This window comes from Leuciscus leuciscus (assembly GCF_965113295.1).
Source record: "Leuciscus leuciscus genome assembly, chromosome: 19".
Taxonomy (NCBI): domain Eukaryota; kingdom Metazoa; phylum Chordata; class Actinopteri; order Cypriniformes; family Leuciscidae; genus Leuciscus; species Leuciscus leuciscus.
The window spans coordinates 10,667,070-10,684,124 of NC_138743.1; the positions used below are offsets into that span (position 1 = coordinate 10,667,070).

Sequence of the window (17,055 nt, forward strand, 5' to 3'; positions counted from 1 at the left end):
ATCGCCTCGAATTGAAAAGAACGTGTCCATTTCCGTCTAACAGACACGTGCACCCCTTTGCACTGCAGCCAGAATTGCGCAGCACATTCTGGTCCTGGGGACCACAGCTCTGCACATTTTATGTGTCTCCTTTATCTGACACACCCAGACCCAGTTCAGTTCATATAGAGCTCTTTCCTAACGAGCTGATGATCTGAATCAGGTGTGTTAAGTGAGGGAGGGAGACATACAAACTGCAGAGCTGTGGGTCCCCATGACCAGGATTGAAAACCACTGACTCGTTAATTCCCAACAGACGCAGACTTTATTCACGTAAAACCAAGCTTTGCCTCCTTTTGTGGATACTACTATAGCTGAGGTTTTTAGCCCTTAATTACTTATTACGCCCTGGTGACGTTGCTTGGAAGCTTTCCAATGGCGAACGACTGGCTTGTGAATATCACGTTTGTAATGATGACGTTGCTCTCCGGCTTTAGCTCATGAATATAGCCATGCCTTCGCCATAGTAAGATTCGTAAATGAGTTTACTGGACTGCTGCTGAATCTTCTGCACCACATCCATCCGATCTCCTCCACAGCCAAGTTTGCCAGCTCCGCAAACAGCATCGGAATTACTGACCGCAATCCTGTTCTCTCCTTTCTGTGGACCTGATGCAATGAGTGCTTTCACTCATTTTTTTGAATCCTCCGGAAATGACCTGGAAGAATTTTTATTTTGCCGTCTAAATTAAAACGCATATTTAAAATTTCGGTCGCAATTCGTTTTTTTTTTGTTTTTTTTTTACTGGCCACTGAAGCTGCACAGGGACCATGGATCCTCCACCGACTTCAGAGAAATCGCATCTCATCAACGAAAGAAATGCCAAAATATACTCCTTAAAATTTAACAGGTAAAATTATGTATTCATCTATTTAATGTAGACCTATTTATTATTATTATTATTGTTATTATCATTTTTGCATTGGAGATATTAGTGTGATTCGAAAATACATGGTCTGGAAATTTGCACAATAACATTTTTAATTAAAAAAATTTAAAATATTTAGTTCTTATTGAAAACATATAAATCTTTTGATATTTTCCGACTAAATTCTCAAAATCCCTTACAACATGACCTGTTGTAGCGAGCAGATGGGGTCTGATATTTCCACATTGTGACTAATTCGAAAACAATATATGCGCCAAATTTAGTTCCCTTGCCTTACGAAAGCCATTCACGTGTATTCTTAACACAGTCCATAATTTAAATGTGTTAAGTATACAGTGCGTGGGATGCTTAGAGTTTTAACGAAGAGATTAGTTTCATGCTTGAGTTGATTTTGGACAGTAGCCTTTTTGAGCAATAGCCTCAGGGAACTTTAGTGAGCAAAATCGACATTTTATGACTTCCATATGGAGATTACACACGATGTAAGCTTTTCATCATGTTTCTTTGAAGCAATAAAATCAGATAAAACCATATTGCATCAAAATCTTCATAGCCCCCTTTCCCTTAACGCCCTACTAAAGCAAGCTGAAAGAAGAGTTTCAGCACCATGGGCAGACGCACTTGAGTTGTCAATATGAAAAAGAGCAATACAATTTAACGTGTGCTCAGAAATGATAACCCATCATTATTCATAATGTATAAATAGTGTGTCATTTAAATATTGCACTGTACGTAACGAAAATCCGTCTGTATTTATCATGAATAATACGAAAACATCACAATTTGCGCTGGACATAAAATTACACAATGATGGACATAAAATTACACAAAGGTATGAGTAAAATTACTCTTAAAACATTGACAATTTTCACAAACCAAAGCTGTATAAAGTAGCTTAGCCTATACATTTTTGTGACATTTAGGATGATATCGAGGAACAGAACAATGATTTTTCAACCGCGTAGAAAACTGTCTGCGACAATATTAGTGAGTCCAGCAGGAGATATACCACAAACGTTTGTGCAAGTAATATTTCCTTGGAAGTCGTTTTCCAGCTGTTTGCAGTGAATTTAGATGAATATCCTGCTGTTTGCATTAGTTAGATTGTGGTCTTGAAGAAATGGGAAATATTTAGATGAATGTGGCAGAAGCATTTTTTTTAAGCATGCCGAAACAAAGAAAATCTCACTTATAGCCTGCATTACATTAACAAAAACGGTATTTCGAGAATGGTACATCATGGTATTGCTGTATCAACAGGTCACCTGAACAAATGTCGAAGGACATGAAACAAAGCAGCTGAGAAGATTGTGTTGTGTAGAACTGGATGTTGTTACTCCACCCGTGCGGATATTCTATTATATTTTCTCAAATTGAAAATCTTCCCAGCTTGCTCTTTCTGTCTTTAAGAGAGAAGAAAAGGGAGAAATGCACGTGAAAACATTCTTTTTTAAACTATTATTAATATTGTATTTATCAACACTCATATGTTAAAAAATGTAATGTTAATTAAACTGCAGAACGATTTTAAACGTGTTATTTTTAAGAAATAAAAATACAAATTTTGATATTCAAATATCAAAATGCTCGTCATTTATATCAATTACAGAAAATCACTGCACAACACATTCTACAGTCTTGATCCAGTGGGGTGTAAGCTAATGATATTAAAGTTCTCAGAAGCAGGACCCTGATGTCATGCTTTGCATTGCCACAGGATCGACAGCATGTTTCAGCCAGAGCGGAAACCTCCTGCCAAACTGGAAACATCGCCATATGCACCTTAACCACGAAAGGGGCTAATTCATGCATTTAATACAATACGAACAGATGAGATATTGTTAGAGGAGGAATGTGAATTGTATCATCTAAACATAGCCCATTCAAATGCCAGCAGTGCCAAAAATTCACTGTAAAAAAATGTAACTCATTTTGGTAGCTGTAGCCTACATGTCACCGATGTGGTATTAATAGGCTACTAATTAAGCATTAAACAACATAAAACAAACTAATGTGCATAAGATTAAAATTAAAGTATAATCAAATCATGTGATGCTTCTGGGAACAAACTTTTGCACCGTAAATTATAAGGTGCCTTGCGTTTTTACTTAAACAGGATTTTAACAATAGTTTACAGTAAAAGTAAATTATAAAATAATTTATTTTATATATTCTATATTTTTACATAGCATATAGGCCTACGCTATTTAAAAAAAAAAAACCCCAAAAACCGTAAGCTAAATTGATCCAAATCTTAAAATTTGCACACAAAAAAATAAACCTAGACACATCCTAATTTTAACACGCTTATATTTCTATTGTAGGCCTATTTTAATAATGGTCAACGCTGCAAATTATTACTGATTTAAAAGTCAATAAGTAGAATATGGCCAAAGTTCATACAATATCAGGAGATCAGAAAATATGTGTTTTCTGAATATTGTTGGTCGATGTATGCACTATGCTGGACTAAAAAAATAAAATAAAATAAAAATTATCCAGTGTATCATGTCTGTGTGTCCCAGTGGGGTGATTAAACAGACGCCGTGTTCCACTCGACTGCCTCCTTTCAGCAGCGCTCGTGCGCGCGCGTGTGTGTGTGTGCGCGCGCGCGCGTGTGATGCAGTAGCCTACTCTGGTTATCTCATGCGCACCGACATTGCGCTTTCCGCCCCATTAGCTCCATCATTGCGTCTCTCTCATCAACACATAAGACAGAAGGGACGAAAACGACAATGTCAGCAGATTTAAACTCAGGCTGATCTGGGTGTTCATGTCATGCACTGTATTTCCCCCCACAAAGCACTTGTAATATACATATTTTAATATAAAACATATACTATACTGAGTTTTAAAACATAATACTGATGGATTTCATGAAAGTTACATGATATCAATTCAGGCACACTAATAATAATATATAAATATATATATATATATATATATATAATTTATATATTATTATTAGTGTGCCTGAATTGATATCATGTAACTTTCATGAAATCCATCCATCCATCCATCCTCCAAACTGTTTTGGGTTGTGCAGAGATGCTAGAGCTTCTGCTGGCCACAGGTGATTTTTATTTGATGATGTTGTCAAATTTGCATTATATACTTTACATAACTGCCTGATAGTAGCCAAGGGTTATTGCAGTATGTGTGTGAAGGCTGATTTACATGTGAGAGTTTTAAAAGTCATTGAAATGGTCTCATTGCACATCATGGATTATTCTTACAGTGAATTCTCAGGTTCCAAAGAAGGTTGTCCAGACCTGCCTTTGGGAAATGGGGATATGGCTGGTGCCATCGAGCTGAAGAGGCCCGTTGGAACTCATTGCCATGGAAAAAAAGCAGCATGCGATGAGAGCCGTGAGAAACTCCTAGCAAAGAAGAAACTGTACATCGCCTCCATAGTCTGTCTGGTTTTCATGATTGGAGAAGTTATAGGTAAGAACACAGTGTATATTAAGAACTGGCATAAATGTAACATTACTTCTCATATATATTGTATACAATAGGCTAAATCACATTTTAAGTTGTGGCAAAGACTTACCACTGAGTTAAACTACTGCATATAAAAAACATCAGCCATGCGATTAAGCTTTGTCTTTGAGTGCAAAGTTGTTCTTCTCACGATAAATGCTCTGATTGCATTTCCAAACGAAGAAAATGATGAATTACCGGTAAGCAATTTGTCATTGTAGCACAAAATTACTTGGAAAAATGCTGGATCACACAACCTCATCCGTTAAATGTGATAAGAAGGCTTTTCTAGGTTCAGCCTGTACAGCACTTTTTTTTGATGTCAGCATTCACAAGTGCAATACTTTAAAATATCATTCTTTCTTTTAAACAACAAGAGATTTATGCTGATGTTTAAGCTTTCTCCCAATCTATTTGCACCTTAATCACTTTACAAAGCGTTGTGTAATGTTTTCAGAGTATAATAAAATAATGTCAGAATGAATAACATTTATGGTGAATGCTCCATTATGCTGGATCTATGGTTCTATGCAGAACCCTTAACACCCATGGAACCTTTACATTTCACAAAAGGTGCTTTATAGTGGAAAAGAGTTCTTTAGATTTTTAAAATATATTATTCACACTAAGAAAAAAAGGAACCGTTCACTGAAAGGTTCTTTGGGGAGCCAAAAATGGTTCTTCTATGGCAAAAACCTTTTTTTTTAGGAGTGTACCTCTCTTTCTTCTTCTTCTCTGCTGCTCTTGCAGGTGGTTATCTAGCACACAGTCTGGCCATTATGACCGATGCAGCTCACCTTCTGACGGATTTTGGCAGTATGATGGTCAGTATTTTTTCCTTGTGGATCTCCTCAAGACCACCCACCAAGAGAATGAACTTTGGCTGGCACAGATCAGGTGAGTCCATCCCATCTCAATCCTGACAAATTAATTTTACAAACATGGTTGATGTTGAAAATGTTAAATCTAAATCATGCCTATAAATGAAAGAGATATGTCACCCAAAAATAAAAACTAAGACGTTTTTACTCACCTTCATGTTGTTCCAAACCCATATGCTGTTTTTTCCCACACTGTAAAAAATGATGCAGGAGGGTGTTAAATTCAACCTGTGTAAATTAGTTTTCATTTACTTAAGTATATTAGTTAGCAAGAAAAATATATTAAAATGGGTACATTCTAACTACACTACCTATTTTTTATCAGTAATATCGGCAACCTTAAAATAATGAGTAAAACATACCCCCAATTTATTAGTTCAGTGGTCGCAAATTGCACATGCGCCAACTTCAACGTCCAGGCGGGAATCACGGAATTCAAATGCAACGTCTTATAGCGAGACCACGAAGCTTTGAGCTCAAGGTAAGTTTTGTTTTGTTTGTTATTGTTGTTGTTTATCGTGTTGATATAACATAACGCATATGTTAACTTATTTAATGGTAAGATTTAGTGTACCAAAAGATTTGTGTAATGTGCTCGCTTCTGTGTCGGCGCGGCCATAGACAGTATGGGCGCGGCGACACAACCATAGCTGAGGATGGTCGATTTCGCGTAGTTCCAGGGTCATATACACCTGCAAAATGCGAGTAAAAATCTACATTCATGAGTAAAATATTAGTGTTATGTACATGGCTGAAATAAGTGAACAAAGAGCAGCGCACATTGCATCTGTGTGTTTGACAGAGAGAGACTGTTGACGTCCTTAGGACAGGGTAACGTTAGGCGATCAAGGCAGAGTAAAACTGTTTGTGGTTTGCTGGATAATTATTTTTAAGGTTTCCTTGCATTTATATGATGATCTCTGTGTTAAAAGGCATCAAATCATAAAGTAATCTTAATCTTAATCTAAATCTTAATGTATGTCAAAAACGGTAGCTTAGTTATGTTAATATATTTGGGCAACTTGTGCATGTTTTCACTTGGGTTCGCGATGTGATTAATTCGTTATCCATATCCTCATTTAACGTACACAAAATTGTTGACATATAATGCTAGCATATCACCTAGCTTTAACTGCTGCTCTCCTCTTTTGATTTTGCATCATGCAGATGTAATTATGCATCATGCAATAGCAGTGTTGTTGTTTTTTAAGCAAGATGCAGCTTACAGTGATTTAAGCCTAAATGCAGTTAATTTATGTCTTGATTAAATCTATAATAAAAAATTTATAATTAAAACATTTCTTACTTTCTTTTTCTTCCACAGAAAGATCTTTATGAAAACATTTGAAGACCGTGCAAGAAGAATATTATAAGTTCAGCCACAGACTGTTTCATCCCATGAAGGTGTTTATTTTGAATGGGAAGTGTTGAAGAAGTTTTATAACGTAAGTGGTAAAACTTTACAATAAGGTTTCATTTGTTAACATTAGTTAATGCATTAATTAAGATGGACTATTAATGAGCAATACAATATTAATCTTTACTAAGATTTACAGTCGTTCATTGTTCATAAATAGTTCACAGTGCATTATAATGTTAACAACTTTTTATTATAATAATTAATTGATAAATGCTGAAATTAACATGAACTAAGATTAATAAATGCTGTAGAAGTGTTGTTCATTCAAAGTAGTTAAAGTGATAGCCTAGTTCACCCAAAAATTTAAGTTATGTCATTAATTACTCACCTTCATGTCGTTTCAAACCTGTAAGACCTTCTTTTATCTTCAGAACACAAATAAAGATATTTTTAATGAAATCTGAGAGATTTCTCTCCCTCCATTGACAGTCTACAACTAACCCATTGACTCTTCAAAAAGTTCATGAAGAGATTGTTAAACAAATCCATATGAATTAAGTGGTTAAGTTCAAATTTTCTGAAGAGAGACGATCCCTTTTTATGATAAACATATTCAATTTAGGCTTTTATTCACATAAACATTGTTCAGCGGACAAATAGAAGCTCATTGGTTCTTGCGGAAGCTCAAACGTGCTGCGTAACACGAGAATGAACCTCATTGGTTCTCGCACATCAAGGGAACATGTTTGAGCTTCCGTTTACCACAACTGATGTTGAGTTGATGAATGTTTATATGTGAATAAAAGCCTACATTTAATCTGTTCATCATATAAAGTGATTGCCTTTCTTCAGAACATTTGCGCTAAACCACTTAATTCATAAGGATTAGTTTTACGATCTCTTTATGAACTTTTTGAAGCTTCAAAGTTGTGTAGACTGCAAATGGAGGGACAGAAATCTCTCAGATTTCATCAAAAAGATCTTAATTTGTGAACGTAAGTCTTATGGGTTTGGAACGACATGAGGGTGAGTAGCCTAAATGATGACAGAATTTAAAGTTTTGGGTGAATAACCATTTAACTAATGTTAACTAATGAAACCTTATTGTAAAGTGTTATCACGTGAGTGAAATGAAGTTGTATGTCGCTTAAAATTGGATGTTGAATAATGGTTATTTTTTACCTACATTAATTTGTGTTAAGTTTATAACAAATGTAATGTTTGTTTGTATCCATATTACATGTCAGTCCATTAAGGTAAATGAGATCTGTTTGAAATAACAAAATGTGAGAGAGATTTAAGACTGTTGCTTTTAATGTATATTCTGACTTCCCATTATTTTTAAATTGAATGTTTTGAAGAAGTTTTATGTTATATGAATGTAAGAGGGCTCTTTTGTAGTTCCTTTGTTAGTTTGAAATGTTTGTTTTTTTGGTCAATAAAAAAGTAATATAGATGAAATATCCTGTGTCTGGCCATTTTTAGGTAAATTTAACCATCTCTGAATAAGTAATTTTTAATTATTTCTATTGACTTATTATTATTAATAAAAATTAAATAGATGGACTTTTGCCTGCTAACAATAGAGTAATTATTACTTAGTAATTAGTTGTGTAATGTATTGAGAAATATTAGGTAGACTTTACCTAATTTTGTTTAGTATGTCATAGCCATTAAATGTAGGTACTCTCTATTCAAAAATATGGGATGAAATCTACCCAAACAAAGTGAGTGCAAATTGTTACCTCAATTTTATTGGGTAGATTCTATAGGTTTGTTTTTACAGTGCATGCATGTAGCGAAGGAGAAATTGAAAAACTTTTTCCGTACAATATTAATTCATAGTGACCACATCTGTCTGTCAAGCTCTAAAAACAACACAAATATCACAAAAGAAATCCATACAATTGATGTGCTATATTCTTCATCATCTGAGGTTATAAGATAGCTAAATTTAAGTCATTATTTTTTGCATGAACTATTCCTTTAAAGCAGATTTGAAGACTTTGCAATATCCAGCTATGATGCCAAACCCTATTTGTTTCACATAAACGTCTCACAGAGATTCTGGGAGCCCTGGTATCTGTAATGTCCATCTGGATCGTGACTGGGGTGTTGGTCTACCTTGCCATTGAGAGGATAGTAAAAAATGATTATGAAATCGAAGGCAGTGTGATGCTCGTCACCTCCGGTTGTGCAGTCGTGGTCAACATCGTGTGAGTAGACAGACATTCCTAAGAAATTAATTAAAGTTGGCATGAAACAGAAGTCTTTTAGCGTTTTCCCCCTATTGTGATGTATATCCAAGTGTAACTGAATGCTTCTCAAACAAGAAAAAATGTAGGGCGGGACTTGATTTTGTCCATCGGGAATTGATTGGATGGTTGTGGTTTGCTATTGCTATGATGTCATGTGAGTGACAGGTTGTCCCGCCCTGGCGCCAGTAAACACGAGAAGTTATTTTTATTAAAGATTACGAGTGCACATGAAAAAAATATAATGATCTGCACGGATAAATAATTTAGAATAAATACTGCAATATTCTATAAAAAAAATATGAATTGTCAATGTTGTATAATTGGTGACTTTAACATTGGAATTACAAGAAGCTAAAGTAGCAATACTTTTTGTATAATTTTGATATGAAATCTCAGTTATTAGAAATAAAGTCTTTAAGTATCAATTAAGGAATGTACAGATACTGTACAATAAGATTGTATTTTCTATTCTGTTCAAGAGGCTATATATATATATATATATATATATATATATATATATATATATATATATTTATTTTTTATTAAACATTAAGGACTAGAATTTCGATAAATTGATATGCTTTTGTTTGCATTATTGTTTATATTTCAGAATGGCCTATATTCTACACCATTCCACGACCTTCCACAGTCACGGTTCAGGTTACCACAAGATTGACGAGAATGGGATGAGCCCCGTGGGCCATGGCCACTCCCACAGCCTCCTGGGTAATCATGGGAACACCAGTGTCAGAGCAGCATTTATTCATGTTTTGGGGGATCTCTTACAGAGCTTTGGAGTCATGGTGGCCGCCATTATCATCTTCTTCAGGGTAAATGAACACTAACATCAAGAATCACCTTAAAAACGTCTCACCTCCGTCAAGCCCTTAAAGACAATATAAAATGGCATTTACAGTGTAATTAACTTCCATTTGCTTATGAATCAGAAATATTATAGAGGCAATAGTAAGGTCCAGGGATATTTGTATAAGCAAAAGGGGTCAATTATATTGTCTTTAAATATTTTGTTTTATTTAATGGCATAACAAAAGGTTAATGAATGATATATGTATTTGTTATTTTAAGAAAGTAATTATGAAATAATTATTTTCAGTAGGCTACCGTTCAAAAGTTTGGGGTCAGTAAGATTTTTTTTTTTAAAGAAAGATATATTAATGGGAGACTTTTTATTCAGAATAATACTATTCAGAACAATCAGATAATATAGATATAATATTACAAAAGATTTCTATTTAAAATATTGATATGCTATTCATTTGAACTTTTTATCCATCAACACTGTAAAAAATTTCTAACCCTCCCAAATCAAAAATTTCAAGTGACCGATAACATCTACATTTTTCAATTGGCCCAAGTGAAATTCTTGTTGCAATAGTCTGTTAACATTGGCTCAATGAGAAATAATACGTCAGACTAATTGAAAAATGTAGATGTTATCGGTCACTTGAAATTTTTGACTTGGGGATGTAATTTTTTTTTTACAGTGAAAGAATCCTAATAAAAAGTATAATAAAATGCAGAACTGAGTCACGTGACACTGAAGACTGGAGTAATGATGCTGAAAATTCAGCTTTGTCATCACAGAAATAAATTAAAATTATTTAATTAAAATTATTTAATTTCTATTAAAATAGAAAACAGTTATTTTAAATCGTTATAATATTTTTTTTTTTATCCTGTAAGAAACTTTTTTTCATAAGATTCCTGTTTTTAAAAAACATGGGAAAAATCCTACTGACCCCAAATTTTTTTTTTAAGTTATCAAATCACCATGATAAGGAATTGGACACTAATTTCTTTCCCTGACTCTTGAAAGCACCTCAGTGGAGATTGTTTCTTCTGACATCTGTAGTCTAATTCAATTTGACACTTTGCAAAGAACCATCTGACTCTGTTCTTTAATGCATCAGTTCCTCCTGTTCTCTACCCAACTTCTAACACAGCCAGAATACAAAATAGCTGATCCCATTTGCACTTTCCTCTTCTCTGTGTTCGTCCTGGGAACCACCATTACCATTCTAAGAGATGTCTTCCGCATTCTCATGGAGGGTAATTTTCACATTCAATAATTGACTCTATTAAATTAGTTGCATTATTCTCAATAACTTAAAATATGCATGCAATGTCAGTATTTGTTTTAGCTGCATAGTACACATATTTAAAAAATCTCTATTTAAAGGTGAAGTGTGTAATGTCTGCACCCCTAGTGACACCAAAGGGAATTGCAGAAATAATGACTGTTTCCAAACAAATTTCCCAAACACAATCCAGTCCCACAAAAGAAAATGACCAGGGTTGGGGAGTAACGGAATACATGTAACGGCGTTATGTAATCAGGATACAAAAATCCAGTATCTGTAATCCGTTACAGTTACGTCAAAAAACGTAGTAATCAGATTATAGTTACATTTTGAAAAAAGGGGAAATACTTTCAGGATTACAATAGTTTCATTTAAAACTAAATAAATAAGTATTTTGGCATAATAACACTATATTAAGCGCTGCTTGATTATACAGTAGTTCCTGGTTCTGTTGCCAGTAATGACTCACGTGTGCCACCCGCTGGTGCATGCGCAAATAACAGCTTTCTACAATCTCCTTAGACGCAGATTGAATCACTGCTGCTAGTAGAAACGATGCTGCCTGGGGGTAAAATTGCTTTTAATTCATGGAAATTCTGCTGCTATTTTGTAGAAATTAGGAGAGTAGCTTTTTTAGTACCCAAAATGTCCTTTCTTAATCTTTTCTCGCGTAACGGGATGTTCGCTGTCTAGGTAACGTAGGGGAACTCCCACTGCCAACGCCCCAAGTTCAGTCAGGCAAATTAAGAAAGATCACGGCTTTAGTCAACATGTTGGCCTATTTTAAAATAAACTAATATGTAGATTGTGTAAAAATGTTAAATGTTGTGTTTTTATTTTTTTGTAAAAAATTAGTTAAAAATAAAACAAAATAATCTGTAATACCATACATTAGCCACTAGATGTCTGTATAGCCCTTTACATAAATATATATTCAGGCCTGTGTGTATATTTTGCAAATATTGTATACTAGACCAAATTCTTAATAAATAAGTTTATTTATATTTTTTTAATAATATTTATTCTTGCTTGACTTTATTTATATACGTGACCTTGAAGTAATCCAAAAGTAATCAGTTACATTACTTTCATATTATAGTACTTGGATTACGTTACTGAATACTTTTTTTTATGAAGTAATTTGTAACTGTAACGGAATACATTTTTTAAAGTAACCCTCCCAAGCCTGAAAATGACACACATCAGCTTTAAATGCAACCTATGAATTCTGCAGAAGGTTTCCTGCTATGCTTTGTAAATTCAGTGTCATGTGTCTGTGTTCAGGGGTACCCAAAGGAATAGAGTTTAATTCAGTGAAGGAGGTGCTGCTGTCTCTGAAGGCAGTGAAGGGCATGCATAGCTTACACCTGTGGGCTCTCACCATAGGCCAGAGTCTGCTGTCTGTTCACATAGCTATTGGTAAGTGCATTAAATAACACTTGTTTTACAGCTCAGTTATATTGTTATTGTTTTAATGTTCATTTGTCTTGTGGTTTATGCAAATTATTCATATTATTTATCTAAATCTGTTGAACATGTCATTTGGTACATCAATTATTTTATTTTAGGGCACAATGCAACTATTTTTTTAATAAAATATTTTTCTTTTTCTTTTTAAACGATTGTTTTTATAAGAATATTAGTCAAATAGCAATTTGCATTAGCCATTTATCAATTTAGCTACATTTCGCTGTTATTAAATAACATGCTTTTACAATTATATTGGAAATGAATCTTTATTGTTTATTGTTAGACTTATATGTGACCCTGGATCACAAAACCAGTCATAAGTCGCACAGGTATATTCGTGGCAATAGCCAACAATACATTATATGGGTCAAAAATATCATTTTTTCTTTTATGCCAAAAATCATTAGGATATTAAATAAACATCATGTTCCATGAAGATATTTTGTAAATTTCCTACCGTAAATATATAAAACATTTATTTTTGTGAGTGAATGCAGCACAATCGCGAACATAAATGCACAATTTTAAAGGCGATTTTCTCAATGTTTCGATTTTTTTTTTTTGCACCCTCAGATTCCAGATTTTCAAATAGTTGTATCTCCTATCCTAACAAACCATACATCAATGGAAAGCTTATTTATTCAGCTTTTATATGATGTATAAATCTCAAAAAAATAAAAAATTTGTGGTCCAGGGTCACATATTACTCCCCTTAAGGTCAGTATTTCAACTGTTTTAAATCACAATCAAGATTTTTATTTATTTTTTGGTGGGAAGGGGGTCAAAGATACAGAAAACAGTTGACGCATAAGATATATGTATCTGAATTCCAAACTTATAAAAATTTCTAGCAACAAATGGCATCTAAGAATGACAATAAATCCTTCTGCATTTCATGCTTTACTTAAAAGCACAGCGTCATCTACGAAACAATTTTTCTTTCTCTCTCATTTTAGAGGAGAATGCTGACCCTCAGAGTGTCTTAAAGGAAGCCACTGAACTCCTTCAGACCAAATTTGGCTTTTACAGCACAACCATTCAAGTGGAGCCTTACTGTGAGGACATGATCTACTGCGTCCAGTGCCAGGACCCTACGGACTAAGTTCTCCGAGTGGACCGGTGAGGGGAGGCTGCCTGTATAAAATGTATGCACACATATTAAGCTTCATTGAGGGTCCAAGCCAGAAATGGAAACACTGTGCAAATGTATCATCTACATATCATAATGAATATGTACATGCCAAATGCATTTCTATCGATTACCAAGGAAATAAAAAAAAGAGATTTTACACTGTGCCATCTTAAAAGTGCATTGGTTTATGGGAGGAATAGCTTTAACATGAAGTGGCGAGGTTTAGCTTCACATACTGTATGCAAAGATGAAGTGAACCGAGCGGCAGAACATAAATATGAGGCCTGGAGGCATCACTGTGAGCCTTTTTATTGTGACTTTGCAAGGTTTTGCTTGGATGGCTGGCATTGTACATTATTGCAGGAGTGTACTGTAATTACCTGTCCGTGGTCTTGGGAGGGTAAAAGATGGGTATTGACGTGACTACCCTAAAAACAATTAGAATGGGGTTTATTATGCCCCATCCAGCCTGGCGTCTGCTGTCAGCACGGTTCTGTAATCAATGTGAATGTTCGGCAAACTACGGCATGGTGTTGTTGTAGGGCTTAAAAAGAGATTCTGCTCAAGTGTAATTATGGATTTTGTTGGAGATCTCTCACTAATGTCTTGTCTCACGGTACAATACTATCTGCAAAAGCAAGTGGGTGATTAACTCTGTTCTTCCTCACTGGTTGCGATAGTTAAGGATCTGTTGTTGTTTTTAAGCGTGGCTTCATGCGGCTTTGAAAGAACGGCAGAGACAAAATGACAGATGAATGATATTAAAGGTGAAGTGTGTAATTTTAAATACTTTCTCTATCCCAGTTTCATGAGCAGAAACCAGGGGCCTCATTTATAAAATGTGCGTATGCACAGATTTGAACTTAAAAGTGAGCGCGAAAATCCACGCCATGGTTCATATTTCAAAAAATATGACTGAATAAACCACTTTTGTGAGGAAATATCTTATCATTTAATGAACTGACAGCCCATTGGCTAATCTTCCAACATGTTTGCTCTTAAACATTCGTTTTGGATTAATCTAGTTTTAGAGTTTACACCTAAAAAAAATGTTGTTTTATAAGAGAAGTCACGAACAATTGTGCGACAGGTATTCAGTTTACGGCACTTCTCATTCATTTCTGTGGTATCCGCAAACAGTGATTGACTGTCGCACAACTCTGAACGAAATTCGGAAGGCTGTAATGTGATTGGTTATCAAGGCACACGTGATCCAAGTTAGCCGTTACGCTTTTTCCAATGGTAGAGCCACGGATACCCTCATATCTCCCAATAATAAGACCATTTCTGGTGGAGATCTGAAACCATTCAGCTGCGTACAATTTCAAGATAATTGAAGAGAGGAAGAGAGGTGTTCGCACTTTTTTGGTTTGTTTTTTTGTTCTCTGAATCACACATACGCATACTCTGAACGAAATTCGGAAGGCTGTAATGTGATTGGTTATCAAGGCACACGTGATCCAAGTTAGCCGTCACGCTTTTTCCAATGGTAGACCCACGGATACCCTCATATCTCCCAATAATAAGACCATTTCTGGTGGAGATCTGAAACCATTCAGCTGCGTACAATTTCAAGATAATTGAAGAGAGGAAGAGAGGTGTTCGCACTTTTTTTCTTTCACACATACGCATATTTGAAAAATGATGTAGGACGGTTTCTATGCAACATTTTATAAATGAAGCCCCAGTACAAGTAAAACATTTGTGGGTTAATATCCCAACAAGTGCTTTTTTTGAGTGGTCTTCTGAACCAACCAATTGTGTGACATTGGGACGGGACTGCAAATATCTGTGTGTATAGTTGCCAAACTGCCAAAAGTGAAGACATTATTACACACAAATTGATTAAAAAAGGAAAACCAGTAGTATATTCAGTACACACTGCACACACAGTATTCAATAAGCTGCTATTCCATACATAGCAAGTGACTAATTTGTTTGAACAATGATTGATAATGAAGGGGAAATTAATTTAGCAGTTGCATTGGATGGCGCTAGTATAGTGGCACTGAAATTACACACTTCACCTTGTTAGGATGCTGTTGTGGGTCACTCTGGTTTGTCAAAGTCATTCATGCTACAGTCTATAGTACATCGTCCATATGCTTATGTCTTCTGGCTCTGTGCTGAGGTATAGGGAATAGCCTCTAGACACACACACACACTTTTTGCACAGGATTTCCATCTCTGATCTCTCGGTGCCGCCACACTGCCGCAATGACTCTAAGACATTCCAGCAAGTGGTGCAACACGTTTCAGTAACATCCAATAACAAAACACATGGTTTCCATTTTCACTGCAGTTTTCGTCTAAATGGATTTTGAAAATTATTATTTTGGTACCAATTTTCAGAGCCCCTAAATGTGCACTAATGTTCATTTACATTATATGTGAAGATTTTATATAAATAAAACACAGCATATAATTTAAGATTAATAAAAGACACACTTGGCAGATAATTGTGTTTTAAAGCTTGCGTGTACTGATAAAATGTAGCCATTGTGATCTGTTGTGGCGTTGTGAAAGAGTTTTAAGGGTTTGCTTGCATGGTTGCTTTTTGTCTTTCATGTGTCTGCGATTTTAAATGGCCAGTAATCATAACTAATCAACCCAGTGACCTCGCGATCTCACTGAAAGACCTTCATTAAATTCTATATTTTGTCTATTTGTTTTGATAAAATGAATATATATTTTAAATTTGAAAATCACAGTCATTTATAAGAGAGTGTGAACAAATTATAATATGAAAGGACCAACGCATAAGCAGTATATTTTTTGATAATGTTGGTGGGTTGGTGTGCCGAAGTTCTGCTTAAAAAAAATGTAGAGCAATCACAGTGGCGCAGAGTAAAGTAAAAGACAATTCACTGTGATTAGAACGTGGGTCATTCCTGTTATGCTGAACTATTTCTATTAAAGGGTTTACCGAACACTTAAACTGTATATGTTACATGGTGTTTGATAACATATCCAAATCTGATAACATTTCCAACAATACAGTATATATCTATGTATATGTATGTATGTATGTATGTGATCAAACAGCATGTAACATTTTAGAGTGAGACAACCACAAAACATTACACAACTCAAAACATTAAGGATACTTTCAACCAAAGATGAAAATTCCGTCATGCTCACCCTCATGTTCCAAACTTTTGTTCATCTTCGGAACACAAATGAAGATCTTTTGATGAAATCTGAGAGCTTTCTGTCCCTCCATTGACAGCTACGCAACTCCCACTTTGATACTTCAAAAAGTTCGTAAAGAGATTGTAAAACTAATCCATATCAATTGACAGGTTTAGTCCAAATTTTCTGAAGATCGCTTAATATGATGAACAAATTTAATTTAGGCTTTTATTCCATATATACATTGATCAGCTCAACCGAACCTGCTTGATGAGTGAGAACAAACCTCTTGCGGAAGCTCAAATGTG

At 34.9% G+C, this 17,055-nt stretch overlaps 1 protein-coding gene across 1 annotated transcript; it reads left to right on the top strand.

The window, feature by feature from the left end:
- Window positions 1-282: 282 nt before the first annotated feature.
- slc30a2 (solute carrier family 30 member 2) lies at window positions 283-15,014 on the top strand. Its single transcript, XM_082147618.1, has 8 exons — window positions 283-890; window positions 4,168-4,376; window positions 5,163-5,309; window positions 8,716-8,869; window positions 9,522-9,741; window positions 10,876-10,981; window positions 12,298-12,432; window positions 13,440-15,014. Exons 1-8 carry the CDS (start codon window positions 811-813, stop codon window positions 13,583-13,585), a joined length of 1,197 nt encoding a protein of 398 aa, XP_082003744.1. The 5' UTR covers window positions 283-810; the 3' UTR covers window positions 13,586-15,014.
- The last annotated feature ends 2,041 nt before the right edge of the window (window positions 15,015-17,055 follow it).